Raw genomic sequence first — 13,943 nt, 5'->3', positions numbered from 1 at the left:
GCTTAACATTGTAACTCACTCGTTCACGTTCAAAGGCTAAAGTGTCACGATATTTATCAATTGAAGAATTTTTCAGGCACAAGAAATTTCTTTTGTAGATTTTCCATTCGTTGTCTTTGAGAGTTATAACTTTTCTTCATAGTATCAGAGTGATGGATGAGGAAGGGCACGTGCGTCTTACATTGGAATTTGTGCGTAAATTAATAATCAAAGATGAACCTAACGTGGAGATTACCAGTTTAGAAGAAGAACTCGGTTCAGGAAGAGGTGATAATTATACATCTATGTTGTACCGCATTCGTGCAAAAGGCCGAAAACAAGTAAGGAGCTGTGAATGGATCAACTACGAACGAGCTATCATTTACAAAGTCTTACCACGTTCAAGAGAACATCGTGAAGCTTTTAAAAGCGAATTACTATTTCAAAACGAAGTAGCTTTTTATACGTATGTGTGGCCAGCTTTAAATGAATTACAGAAAAATGGTAGAAAAGTTTTTAGTGGAGTTGCAAAAATATACGCAGCGCAAATCGATATAATTGCTATGGAGGATTTAAGAGAAAGGGGCTTTAAAATGGCAGATAGAAGAAAGGGATTACAACTTGAGCATTTGAAACGAGCGTTGAAAGCTTTAGCGGGTTTTCATGCACTTAGTTTAACCCTTAGAGAAACGAGGCAAGTCAAATAATGTTTTCTAGTTTTTATTTATATTATTATATCCTTGTATATGTGCGTATATTAATATATATGTATGGATGGTATAAGGCCGGAAGAATTTGCAAGATTAACGGATCCAAATGGAGGACAGGGTATACAAGAAGCTCTTTTCCGAACAGAAAATGAGGATTGGTATCGCCAATATTATCAAGCTGCTGCTAAGAATGCCATCAGAATGGTTTCTGATGCCCTTCCTACACACATGGAATCAAAGAGAGTAGAAATAATGGAGAAACTACGAGCGTTTCTTAATGACGATGTTTTTTTTCGTACTATGAGTGAATTAGCAGCTATGCAAGGACCACTTACTGTTTTTTGTCATGGTGATTGTTGGACAAATAATATTTTATTTAAGGATGACTTGACTAGACCAAATGAAGAAGTAAGTATTATAAGCAGATAATACTTATTATTATTCAACAACTAAGCAAAGAATATCTTCTTGACTCATATGATCGTATAAGAATTTATAAAATGCGTTGTACGTGTACGCATATATTGTTCGATTCTATTATATAGGAATCGGAAAACTAAGAAATAATTTTTCTCTGTATAATTTTATTACTCATTCATTTATAAGATTTGTAGTATACTATAACTTTTCTGCTTCTTATTAATTGTCTTGTACAAGTACTACTTTAGCAGTATTGAAATAAAAATTCTTGTAATTCGTAAAATTACTATTTCATAAAAATGAAACTTATTCAAATTCAACTACTAATTTAATTTTCTCTAGGTTGCAAGTATTATACATACTTCATGGTATAAAAAAATCATGTCTTATCAGTGTTAAAATAGTCAGGATTTTTATAAATTTTGCCCCCATACTTATCAAAATTTATTGAAAGAAGAAAAAATGAACAGACATAAGTATAGTGCAAAAATATTTATCTTAGGTTTTTACTTTGCAAAGTAAAAATAATATGAATATGAATGTCAATATTGATCAAATTATGTTAACTTAGGGAATAGAAATTGGAAATATTGCAATTTAATTAGATTAAATCTTAAATTACGGTTAATGCTATGACTTTACAGGTTGTCTATTTAGTTGATTTTCAACTATCTCGAGTTGGCTCTCTTGCCCTTGATCTTGCGAATTTGTTGTACTGCTGCGCAAATGGAGAAATTAGGCGAGCACACATGACACAACTTCTTCAACATTATCATTTCCATCTAATGTCTTCGTTACATACGCTTAATCCAGAACAGCCACCAAAAGATCCATCTGTGATGTGGGAGCTGTAAGTAACATTATGCGCAATGTGTTCATAAGAGAAAAGGGGATATCAAACAAATTTCTTAAAAGATTATTCTCATAACAGCTTTGCTTCTAATATTGTTGTTTTATTCATCGTTTACAGATTAAACGAAGAAATGCGACGATGTGGGCGATTTGGCGTAGGTCTTGCATTAGATATTTTACCAATTAGTACATGCGAAAGTGAAGAGGCACCAGATTTATATGAAAGATCAGAAACAAGCAAAGGAAAGCAAAGCACACGAGCACCACCACGAGGAGGAGCCGAGTGTGCGCGACTCATGACTGATTTAGTTTTGGAACTCGTCCACAATCATGCTTTATAGGTTGAATTATATAAAATTTTTATGAATATCATTCATATATCTCACTTGTGCTGCTACAAAGTAAATTTATCTTATTTATCATAGCATAGTCTTATGCAAATGTTTATACTCAATTAAAGAATTTATAAATTTCAGTAAAATTTGGCATTTATATAATACAAAAGTTTATTTAAAATATCTAATTATATGAAATTAGAGTAAATAAAACAAACATTCTGTATTGCAAAAATACTATACTCGGTATTAAAAATTTTATCTATAAATAGTTATTTCATCCACAATAGTTTCAACTATAAATATAAATTTCATATGTATGTTGTTCTGACCAATAATTAGAGTTGATAAATATAATATTTAACTTACAAAAAATTATGCTTGTTGTGGAGGTGTATGAGATGGTGGTTGTTGTGTCGGTGCTTGCGGACTTGGTGGTTGTTGTTGCTGTTGTTGTTGCGCAGTAGGTTGCCATGCCGGATGTTGATTTTGTTGCTGTTGTTGCTGCTCTTGCGCCAAACGTTGATGCGCCTGTTGTCTGGCTCTGAATTCTGCAGCTTTTAACTGTTCCAAATGAAATTGCTGTCTTTCTGTAATGAGTTGCTGTCGCTGATATTCAAGACCTTCGCGTTCTCGTTCCATCGTAGTTTCCAATTCTTCAAAATGACGTAATTTAATTTCCAACTTCTTCATTTGCGTTTCAACAAGTAGTGCCACCAAAGATTTAATTTTACGTTCTTCTACAGCTGCTAAATGTTTCGCTTTAACGGCAGCTGCTGCTAACGCTGCGGCAGCTGCAGATTGGAGTTGAGCATCTCGCACCACCTATATCATTATTAAAAAAGAAAAAGGTGGAAAATAAATAAAATAAATAACAAAAGGTAATAAATACGATAAAGGTAATACGATAATGTTTAATGAAGATAAAAGTATAACAGAATTCACCTTGTCTTTCTTTTCTTTCGCTTCCATAGTTTCATTATCCACGGCCGATTTCGTATCCTCTTCGGTTTCTTTCAGCTCATCTTCCTTCTTCGTTATATCTAATTGACTTTGGTCAATATCGGATTCTTTAGGCTTTTCTTGTTCCTCTTTCTTCGTTTCTATTGGAGCCGTTGTTGTCGAATGTGGAGATGTAGCCACTGTAGCTGATACGTTTCCAGTAGCTGAAGCTGCTGTTGTATCATCTGGCGGCTCGGGTGGTCCCGTTCCAGCTATACCTGATTGTGCCAATCCTGCAGCTGGATCAAACTTGCCTAGGTAATTAAAATATAATTATTATTTTTTAATTATTAATTCTATTGCGACAAGAAAGGAATATCAAGATGCGAGTTAATTACCGTCAGAATTGGCACTGGCTTGAACATTCCTCAAGTGTTGATCTAATAAAGCGGCTGGTACTTGATCCTTAATAGCTGCAAATTCTTCCATAGCAGCTTTGGCTGCACTAGCAGCAACTCTGGGATCAACGACCGAGGCTAAAAATGCTACGGTACTCATAACTGGATTACCAGCTTTAGAAAATGGTACCGGTTGATAAGCTAATGGACCTAAACCTTCTGGTCCACCTTCTTCTAAATATGGATCTTCTATTGGAAGTCTCAAGAAATGTAATATACATTCGTCCTGCGTTCTGGAACCAACATGTTCGCACACTTTATTCCAATCATCTTTGTGTAATTCTAGTCCCTCTAATAGCAAAAGAGTTTCCTGTTCTGTCCAATCACGAGTAGCACCAGCAGCCTGTTTATTCTTCAAAACTGCTGGTTTCCTTGAATACTGATCGATCTTTAATCCAAAATTTGCCATAACACCAGCTGAAACTTTTTCCTCTGTTCCTAGACCAGATGATTTTTTTTCTAAATCGAGTAATGTCTTCGCTGCTGAAGGTTGCGGTGTTTTGGGAGGGTTCGGATTAACCGGTGCTAAGCCCGATGGGGTATCTGATAATACGTGGAAATGCGATGTTGGAGGTGGTCCCATGGGTGTTGGTCTTGATTCTGCGTCTACTTGGTAATTAATAAGTCCCCATTGTTCCAAAAATGCATGTACACGCATAATGGCGCATACATCACCTGCTAAGTTACGTCTACAAGCAGTTGAGGTAATGTATTCTGTAGGATTTAATCTGTATGTGTCGATCATAAAATTTCTGTATGCAAGATAAATTTCTGGCGTCTTAGATTTATTTTTACCATTAAAAAACTCGGATAAAGCTCTTTTCTCGATAGTATGGATCGAATTATAATCAAACCAAGCAGAATAACTAGGAACAACAATATGGTGCGTTTGTTCAGTAACGTTATCTTCTGGTTCGTCTCCTTTATTCCCTTCTCCCCTTTCTTTACTTGCGTCGCGTTCTTCTCTATCTTGAGTACTTTGAGAACTTCCTTTATCCCCTTCCATAGGTTCATCTAAGTCTGCCATATTACCAGATTTGAGCGGCTGAAGCTCGTTATCTTGTTTTTTACTACCCGTTGTTGTTAAAGTAGTGCCAGTTGCTGGAACATTACCTTGACCTGTTACCGGTGGGTTCGTAGGAGTAGCAACTACTTCTACGATACGAGGTTCCGCCGGTGGATCTTCCATACCTTGAGTAAGGTCATCTTCCTCTTCTCCACCACCACGAGATTTTTTTGGAGTTGTAAGCGACGATGAAGATGTACTTTGAACACTCGATGGTGCTCTAGCACTTTTGCGTTTTCCTGGTTTTGGTGATGGACTAGGAGATCGTTTTCTTTTCGGTTTTTTCGCTGAAGGTGGGGGATGAGATGGTTGAGCCATTAAATCTTCCACCGAAAGACGGTATTTGTGTATTTTTTTTTGGCCATTTTCATCTATTTCATAGTCTTCCTCGTTCATCCATTCATTATACTGATCCAAATCTAATGCCCATGTTGCAGATACTTTGTATATTGACTTCATATTTGTACTTGTGAGTGTACCTTCTGGAAAGTCCCAAGGAAGATCTAATGTAGTCCAAGAATCATAACTATCTGGGAAATAGTACCAATGAAGAAGAACAGATCGTTCTCGTCTCATACAAGGTCGCGCATACTCTTCTTCCATAGGATCAACTGGAGGATAAATTATATGCGTTGCGTCTGCTTCATTTTCAGCAATACTACCTTGATGTCGGCGGACAACCTCTTTTACTTTCGCTGCTGTTGACTTGTCCACATCAGGTTTTACATACACACTTGGTATAACCATGCATCGATTCTGTACCAATGCTCGTTCAGCTGCCATTAACATTTCCACTGTCCTATCCATACGAGATCCTGACTAAAAAGAAACATTTATTTACATATTGTTGGCAAATTAATGCTTATAACAATGCACTTACCTTTCCAACAGGGAAGTCAAATCGACGCCATCCTTGTTCTTGTTTAAAACGATATGCTGTGGCAAGAATATGACATAAACCACCTCCAGGTTTAAAGTCTAAGAAACATTTCATCTAAAAATGAAATAAATAATTTAATTAGCTTCAAATATAGTATTTTATTATATTGAAGAATAAATACATACAGGAAGTCTTGTCATTGGTGGTTTTGAAACATTCTTTCCTAAATTATCTTCTTGAAATTGTAGTAATTGTACTATCAATGTAGCTAAGGTTTTGTTAGTAGGAGGATCAGTTTGGACATACTATAAAATATAATGTAAGAAAAATATTAAAAAATTTTGAAATAACATATTACTGCGTCATAAATATTTATACTGTTACATATATAATGTATAAAATAAGACATTCACATGCTACATCAAGAAATTAACATTTAAATGTATAAAGACAATATCTAATAAGATATACAATAAATTGTTAATCTATATATGTTGCTAATATTTATTACTGTTTGCATTAATGTGAAAATAAAATTATGATCGTAATAAAAATACAAAAATAATGATAGACACTTTTAAAGGAATAGATAAAATTAATCTGTGTTTAAAGGTGTTATCATAAATTCGTGATTGATCCCGTATTTCGACGCCGGCCGTTAGGATGTACCTTTTTGCAGTTTTTTAAGAGCCATTGTTTAACTCCATCGAGTTGTGTGAGAATTTCCTGGGACTCAAAAAATTTCGTATTGGGTCCACCGTCTTTTTTAGGTCCTAACGCGAGCATCCTTTACGAAATATTAACTTAAAAAAATGTTAGATATGCTACAAGAAAGAACACCGCGTTTGTTGCAAACATGACACACCTCTGAAGTTGGTTCGAGCCATATTATTCCAATATAAGAATATTTCAATTTACATTTGTAAATTTCTTTTTTAGAAATGAAAAACCTTCATAAATAAGTATTTTCTAATAAAAAGTCATATTATTCTTTCTCATATGTAATTATAACCTTAACTGATAATATTTACTGTTAACTATGAACGAAGCAAATAGTGGTTTAACGATTGGCAAACATGTTCGTCTATGCTCTTAAATATGGTGATCCAAAATTATTTGGTATTCACTTACTGCTGCTTCATAGTACTGATTATAATCTAGGGTGGTTGAGATCATAAATTGTATTAAATTATACGATGTATCGAATGTGTGATGGTAATTATGTCTGATAAAGAAGATATAGATGTCAATAAAAAGTTTGAAGATTTATTATTTGCCGAAGAAAATGCCCAATACGTAGGTTACAAAGAAGGTTTTGAGGTTGGCAGACAGCAGTTGGTAAATGGGTTTCATTTTGGGTATCACAAAGCTAGTTTATTAGGTGCACAATTAGGATATTACAGTGGTATTTTAGAACAATATTTGAATGCAAATAAATGTAACTCGGAGAAAGGTGTTTGTATTGCAAAAGAACTTTTGCAAGATATTTATAATTTTCCTAAATTTAATGATGATACAGTGGATGTATCGAATGCTATAGACAATATTAAATTCAAGTATGCCAAGTTTTGTGCATTAATAAAAATCTGTTCCTCATATCCAGAAACAGATAAACTTGAGTTTTAATTAAACAAAACCGCAATATTTGAATAAACGCTAAACAAGAAAGTTATATTTGAACCGAACAATATTGTTAATATCTGAGACCAGCTTAATATTTTCTATTTCTGACAACAGTAAATATATTATTATTTAAAAAAAATTAATTGACTTTATTACTGAAAACTTATTGACAATATGTTCACCAGAAGCATTACAATTAGAATTAAAGGAAAATTAATTCAATTAGTGTTTTTGGACACAAAATAAGAATTATCCTATATTAAATAAACTAATGAAACTGGCAAAATCTTTATTTTTTCAAGCATGTTCAATAGAAATAAATTCAGAAGATTCTGCAAGTAATGCAAATAAATACATGTATAAGGATGTTGAAATATAATTCATAAATGTAAGGAAATTACACTCACTTGGAAAGTTGACTTTCTTTGGAATGTTACTAAGATAATTACTGGAAAGCAAATAAAATAAATTATAAAAGAAGCTAATAATCTCTAATGCTGGTATTAACAATATTTAAATATATGTTCAACTTTTATAAAACAGCAGTATTTGAGTATAAATTATAGATAAATCATATTTTTTTTTAGGCACAATATGTAGTTGAAGAAATAAGTGATAGAACTGATTATATAAAAATGATAAAACAAGATTTTTGAAATTGAAATATAAATAAAATTAACTGGTTTATGTACTTATAGTTCTCTTACTGTTCTAATTATTCAAACATTCTTAGCTACAGGAGACATTAATATTTTATGCACAGTGCATTGTTATTATCATTTAATAAATGGAACATTTAATAACAATATTAGTTTTTCTAGAAGTGCTAGAATGTTAGCTGAACAGCCTATTGAAAGAAATACAAAAAGTAAATTTGTATTTTCATTATTGTTCTACAGAATAATTTTATAAATGGTTTTTTATTCCATAGGTATAATTATTTGTACTTTAATTTAATCTTAGTTAATTTTATGAAATATATATTATCCTTTTCTGTTTCTTTCTTTTTGATAGATATTCATATTGTTAGAGTAGATCAGGGAGGACCTCTTACACAATTGTCCACATTACATTTATTGGGTACATTCAAAAATTGGAATTGATTTAGATAAGGTATAGCAATAATATTATTATAAATAAATTAGTTAGATATTTTTTTTTAAGACTACTTGAATTTTTAGATTTATTGGACTTGTATTAGAAGCAGCTATTATGATGGATAGAATGTCATTTTTAACAAAGGGATAATCAATGTACTAAATTTACGTTATCGCGTTTATTTGATCCTATGTTATCTCCACAAGGCAATGGCAAAGAAACTTGAGAATAAAATGGCAAAAGACACAAATATAGAAAAGACAATTTTATTATGCATCCTCAAGCATTTTCATACACAGTATGATCAATAAAACTGTTATATCATCCAATAAAAATATATTCATTGAGAATGAATTATTTTATTATTTTATAAATTTTTCAGCAATTAAATTACGTGTCGTCAATTTCAGTAGATTGAAGGTAATCCATAACAGAAGAATATCCTTCTTCTTGTGCCATCGGAGCTAAAATTCCAGTAGGTCTTAAACCACTTTTTGTTCGACATATGCTGCAATTACACAAATCGCGGCATGGTGGACAAGCCCAATTCTGCAAAATAGATAATTATGAAAATTGAGTAAAAAATAATATGAATAAACATATACATATATAAATATACAACATACAGGATCCTTTAACGCGTCAATGGCATCTTCCCCATATCGTCCTTTTAAGCAAGGTCCACAAAATTGTCCTCTTACTCCAATGCACTCTCCAGATCGACATACTGTTTTCGTATCCAATGTTTTCTGTCTACATTGATGACAGCATGTCCCATTAATTTTACAGTATTGCTTCAACGAACTTTTTTTTGCAACATTGTTTAACATTTCATCTGTAATGTCATTAACAGATGGTATGCTATTTGGATCATATGGAGCCTTGGTTACTTGGTAAACGTGTTTTTTTGTTATATCATACAAATCGTCATCACTATACTGTTGTTCCTCTTGATCAACATCGCAAACTCCCATTTGCATTAGATCGAGCGATCGTTGAAAAGGTTTCGCCCATGGAAATAAAACTTGTAATTTAGGTCTATTGCTTCTAGATTCGATTGAATCCTCTTCCTCTTCTTCTTTATATCGAGAAATATTGAAATCATCTTTACTTCGATTCTTCATTGTACTCCTGGTATTATACTTTTTACGAAATCCAGCTTGTACATGTTTAATTTTAATAGTGTGATTAGTAGAACCACAAACAGTTTTACGTCTCTTTCTAGGAGGTTCATTTTCCGAATTTTCTATATCTTCATATCCTTTTTCTAGTTCTTTCACCTCGTTCGTCTGCTTTTTTATATCTTTAAAAAACTCAGCAAACTAAAACGTTAAATGCAAATAAAGATGAATTAAATATAGGTTAGAAATTTAAATCAAGTACTTACAACAGCATTCCTTTCAGCTATATTTCGTTTTCGTAAATTATCATAATCATTCTCGTCCATGTTAAAAATTAGCAAATCGAATAAATCTCATACACGGGTTAAACAGTAGAATATGTAAACGTTTAATGTATTAGAAACGTATTAGAATAACGCTTGTTTGAATCGTACCAGAGATCCTATGAATTATTGTAATCATGGCGTACTGCAGAGTAAATTTGGCGGGTAAAACTGGCACACGACTCAAGTATATAATGTAGTTAAGGTAGTGAGACATGTGAGAATGAAAAGGTATATATGTAGTAATAAATATTATTTTAAAATAATTTCTTAGCGTATAATTTAAAGTGATTATAATTAATCCAATTTTAATATTTAGACAATGTTTGTATTCGACAATGTTAAATTATCGAGTTTGTGCTTTTTAGCCATTATTGTTTAATTAAAAAAAAGAAGGAAGGAAAAAGTGACGAAGTTACAATGTATTTGAATTTGATGCAAGCAACTTGGATATTTTTGTATGTATCGATAATGTATATCGTGGAAAGATCTATCGTTTTCGAATATACCGACAAAAGTAATTGTAGATTTCTAAGTACTATTCGAACTATGTAGTCTATTGCGATATTAATAATGCTTAATATAATTATTGCAACGAATTATTTGTAAAATATGATTAAGATATTATAGAATTGTTTCATATCGGTATGAACATGATTCGATGCCACTTGGTGAAAGAATATCAGCTTATCGTATTTACTTTGAAATACAAATAGCCAAGGATTTCGGACTCGTATATGCGAGTTGCTTTCACTGCTGATAGGCTATGTAATTATATCGTTTTCCTTATCTTCGATATAAAGTGTATGCGTGACGCGGTGTACGAATGGTAGAAAAATAAGTAAAACAAGCTGCGCGACAAGGCTAAACACTTCAAAATCAATTCGATATATCGTATCCTTCATAATTTGGTAGTCTACTTGAGAAAATCTATCGCGAAGGAATTATTAGAGACAAGACAGGGAGACAAACAAAGAGAGAGAGAGAGAGAGAGAGAGAGAGAGAGAGAGAGAGAGAGAGAGAGAGAGAGGGGGGGGGAGGAGAGGGACGAGACTGAAGTAGATTCAAGCAGACGTGAAAAAGTAGTTCCAAATAGACAGTTGTCGCATTCATTGGTCACTGGTAGCAACGCATAGACTCAATTAATACGGACACTCAGCGGTTTCTGAAAAGGTAAAGACCTATTATAATTGAAACAAACGAGAAGTGCAAGGATGATAGGCTGTTTTGCTATACCGATAACACGATGTAAGCGTGATAACTTTTCTGGTAAATATTATTAATACTCTCGCTGATAATATTATTTTTTCCTTTTTTTCATTGTTTCATATTTAAGGAAAACCATATACGCGCGCATTTGTTGGTTGCCATTGGTACATTTTTTGAGCGTACAGTAGTTTAATATCATTTTACATTATATTGCGATACGATGGCGATTTTATGAATTAAATTCTACAGATTAGCGCGTGATTTGGATCAACCGGTTAATCGATTGTCTACACACAAAAGAGCTTTCTCTTTTTGGCGAAGATTATTTTTACGGCAAAATAAGCGTACGAGAGCATGATGTTGAAGAAAATTAGAGGGATATGTAAAAAGAAGGGATTCCTTTCGAATCTGTACTGTCAGGTAATGAAAAGCATTCACGTATATGAAATGCAAACAAATTTCGTATACACATTTTATCTACAGCTTTCAACTCTGACTATAGGGCGAGACAAATCATCGAACCATAACGTCGCAAGAAATTTTCGAACGGGAATCGAAATACGGCGCCCACAATTATCATCCCCTTCCCGTCGCGCTATGCAAAGCGGAGGGAGTTTTTATGTGGGATGCCGAGGGCAATCGCTACTACGATTTTCTCAGTGCTTACTCTGCGGTTAATCAAGGTCATTGTCATCCCAGAATTTACAAAGCTTTGATCGATCAAGCGAAAATTTTAACGTTAACTTCACGAGCGTTTTATTCGGATGCGTTGGGAGAGTTCGAAGAATACGTTACGAAACTTTTCGGGTAAGAACCATCTCCTCGATCTTGCACTTGCTCCCCCCTTCCACTTCCCCTCCCTGTATCATTCGATTGATTTTGTACCTCCTTTGAACGTTCTTTGCATCGATGATGTATTTTCGCATGTTTACATAACGTTTGCTCCCGCATCTGGTAATAAATGTATCACACTATACGACACGATCGTTGAACAACTACGAACACGCGTGTGAAAGGAAAACGTAATTTTTGTCGCGGTAAAAGCAGTAAAGTGTAAACATGTTCGAAAAAGACAGGAGAAATCTTAAAAATGTTGTAAAATGTCAAATTTTTAGATATGACAAATGGCTTCCAATGAACACGGGAGTAGAAGGCGGTGAAACCGCGTGCAAGTTAGCACGTAGATGGGGTTACACGTGCAAAGGCATACCACAGTATCAGGCGAAAATTGTTTTTGCCGAAGGTAACTTCTGGGGTAGAACAATGAGTGCGGTGTCCTCTAGCACGGATCCAGTCAGTTATAATGGTTTCGGTCCGTTTATGCCTGGATTCGAACTCGTTCCGTATGACGATCTCGTGGCGCTTCAAGAAATTTTAGCCGATCCTAACGTTTGCGCTTTCATGGTGGAACCTATTCAAGGAGAAGCCGGTGTCGTCGTACCAAAGGTAATCCTCGTTGTTCCGCTCGGATCGACACCTTTTCATTTTCCTTCGTTTCGATATTTCGAGACAACGAGCAAACGATTTTTTAAACTTTTTTATTTTCTAAGGAGGGATATCTGAAAGGAGTGCGAGAATTATGTACGAAGCATAACGTTTTGTGGATTGCCGACGAAGTGCAAACCGGTTTGGCCAGGACAGGAAAGCGATTGGCCGTCGATCACGAAAACGTAAAACCGGACATTTTAATCCTCGGGAAAGCTATGTCCGGTGGTTTCTATCCAGTTTCAGGCGTATTAGCCAACGATCCTGTAATGTTGACTATAAAACCTGGCGAACACGGCTCAACATACGGTGGCAATCCTTTAGGATGCAGAGTAGCTCTTGAAGCGTTACGCGTGATCGAGGAGGAAAAGTTAGCGGAAAATGCTGAAAAGGTCGGGCATATTCTCAGAAGCGAGCTCGAAAAACTACCAAAAAGCGTGGTTTCCCTGGTTCGTGGAAAAGGTTTACTCAATGCCATTGTTATCAGAAAGGACATCGATGCCATGGATGTATGCATTAAAATGAGAGACGAAGGCTTACTTGCGAAACCAACGCACGGACATATAATCAGATTGGCGCCACCATTGGTCATCACTGAATCGCAAATACGAGAATGTGCCGATATCATTTATCGGACTATTTCACGATATGCTAATTGATACATGCTCTATATGCTTTCTGTATATCGGGAAAATATTCATCTTAGACCAATTGTCTGTTATCCGTTATCCGTTACTCGTTACGCGTCATGCGTTACTCGTCAAACACCACCGTTTTAACCTGTAAGGATTCTCGATAATAAATTCTCACTTTAGTATGTATTTGCTTTTTCCTGTATGCATGTATTTCTTAATATCGACACGGACGAATGTTATCGTTACAATTCGGATAAACACATATAAGATAAATTGATGAAAGAAAATTCGTTTGACTATACCGAAAGCTGTCCAAGTTGTTATCTTCTGCATACACTTTGAAGAGAAAAAAAATTACTCGATTAGTTACTACATACTGGTTATTAATAGCTATACGTGATACGGTTCTATCCTACTCTGTCGCGAGATCAATGTTTATTCCGACGTTTGTCAGACGTTGGATTTCGGCTCAAATTCATACGATAATACAATTGTCTAGACAAATGCAGGCGACTGAACCGAACATTGACAATTGTTTTCTTTAAAATATATATGTATACATTATGTAACGCGCGCGTTTATCACGTATGACGACTTTTTTTACTATCGGATTATCAGATTATCGGTATTCGTGCAAAAATGCAAAATTAAAGACGAGTGCCTTTTATCAAATAATCCTCGTCTTGTTGTTCGCGAGTTGCGTAATCCACTTTATCCGTGCGGGTTGGCAATTCGTGTTACGACTATAAATTTTGTTTTTAATTAGTTTCGCTTCTGTGGAAGACGAAATGAAAGAAGAAACGAAAA

The 13,943-nt window shown here is 34.3% G+C and overlaps 6 protein-coding genes across 10 annotated transcripts in view; 4 read left to right on the top strand and 2 right to left on the bottom strand.

Moving 5' to 3' along the window:
• The first annotated feature begins 80 nt into the window (after window positions 1-80).
• On the top strand, window positions 81-2,350 carry LOC108554348 (uncharacterized). Its single transcript, XM_017909598.1, has 4 exons — window positions 81-673; window positions 764-1,097; window positions 1,754-1,959; window positions 2,080-2,350. The coding sequence occupies exons 1-4, from the start codon at window positions 153-155 to the stop codon at window positions 2,300-2,302; spliced, it is 1,284 nt and encodes a 427-aa protein (XP_017765087.1). The 5' UTR covers window positions 81-152; the 3' UTR covers window positions 2,303-2,350.
• On the bottom strand, window positions 1,889-6,612 carry mor (SWI/SNF- related protein mor). 4 transcript variants are annotated; one of them, XM_017909593.1, is made up of 8 exons: window positions 6,312-6,612; window positions 5,828-5,947; window positions 5,643-5,756; window positions 4,888-5,581; window positions 3,637-4,797; window positions 3,242-3,552; window positions 2,666-3,121; window positions 1,889-1,957 (listed from the first exon to the last, which is right to left on the bottom strand). In XM_017909593.1, the coding sequence occupies exons 1-7, from the start codon at window positions 6,426-6,428 to the stop codon at window positions 2,672-2,674; spliced, it is 2,967 nt and encodes a 988-aa protein (XP_017765082.1). In that variant the 5' UTR covers window positions 6,429-6,612; the 3' UTR covers window positions 1,889-1,957; window positions 2,666-2,671. The 4 variants fall into 4 exon arrangements, with proteins under 4 accessions (XP_017765082.1, XP_017765084.1, XP_017765080.1 ...); XM_017909595.1 differs by having other exon boundaries at window positions 3,637-5,244; window positions 5,425-5,581; window positions 6,312-6,611; XM_017909591.1 differs by having other exon boundaries at window positions 3,637-5,581; window positions 6,312-6,429; window positions 6,508-6,520.
• Window positions 6,613-6,780: 168 nt separating this feature from the next.
• Window positions 6,781-7,268, top strand: LOC108554347 (uncharacterized). Its single transcript, XM_017909597.1, has one exon. It carries the CDS (start codon window positions 6,855-6,857, stop codon window positions 7,266-7,268), a length of 414 nt encoding a protein of 137 aa, XP_017765086.1. The 5' UTR covers window positions 6,781-6,854.
• Window positions 7,269-7,407: 139 nt separating this feature from the next.
• LOC108554321 (uncharacterized) lies at window positions 7,408-8,827 on the top strand (the record flags this gene model as incomplete). The annotated part of the gene is given in 8 exon segments (XM_083287411.1): window positions 7,408-7,668; window positions 7,853-7,938; window positions 7,940-8,196; window positions 8,280-8,314; window positions 8,316-8,378; window positions 8,451-8,501; window positions 8,503-8,661; window positions 8,746-8,827. Coding segments are annotated over 7 exon segments (840 nt in total), but the record flags the coding sequence as incomplete, so codon positions are not given.
• Window positions 8,754-9,813, bottom strand: LOC108554346 (cell division cycle-associated protein 7). The gene is made up of 3 exons (XM_017909596.1): window positions 9,751-9,813; window positions 8,990-9,685; window positions 8,754-8,912 (listed from the first exon to the last, which is right to left on the bottom strand). Exons 1-3 carry the CDS (start codon window positions 9,808-9,810, stop codon window positions 8,754-8,756), a joined length of 915 nt encoding a protein of 304 aa, XP_017765085.1. The 5' UTR covers window positions 9,811-9,813.
• Window positions 9,814-10,854: 1,041 nt separating this feature from the next.
• Window positions 10,855-13,943, top strand: part of LOC108554325 (Ornithine aminotransferase precursor) — a 5,319-nt gene continuing 2,230 nt past the window's right edge. Inside the window, exons 1-5 of one of the 2 annotated variants that reach the window (XM_017909540.1) lie at window positions 10,855-10,980; window positions 11,266-11,436; window positions 11,519-11,823; window positions 12,132-12,462; window positions 12,567-13,035. In XM_017909540.1, coding sequence (XP_017765029.1) covers window positions 11,371-11,436; window positions 11,519-11,823; window positions 12,132-12,462; window positions 12,567-13,035 — 1,171 coding nt within the window. In that variant the 5' untranslated portion in view covers window positions 10,855-10,980; window positions 11,266-11,370. Of the gene's footprint in view, window positions 11,077-11,265; window positions 11,437-11,518; window positions 11,824-12,131; window positions 12,463-12,566; window positions 13,272-13,943 lie in introns of those variants that run through there. The other variant, XM_017909539.1, reaches the window with a different exon arrangement.

This window comes from Eufriesea mexicana, unplaced genomic scaffold (genome assembly GCF_001483705.2).
Source record: "Eufriesea mexicana isolate 0111107269 unplaced genomic scaffold, ASM148370v2 scaffold18737, whole genome shotgun sequence".
NCBI classification, from domain to species: Eukaryota; Metazoa; Arthropoda; class Insecta; order Hymenoptera; family Apidae; genus Eufriesea; species Eufriesea mexicana.
The sequence above is the reverse complement of the archived record's forward strand: the minus strand, read 5'-3'. Positions and strand labels throughout refer to the sequence as shown.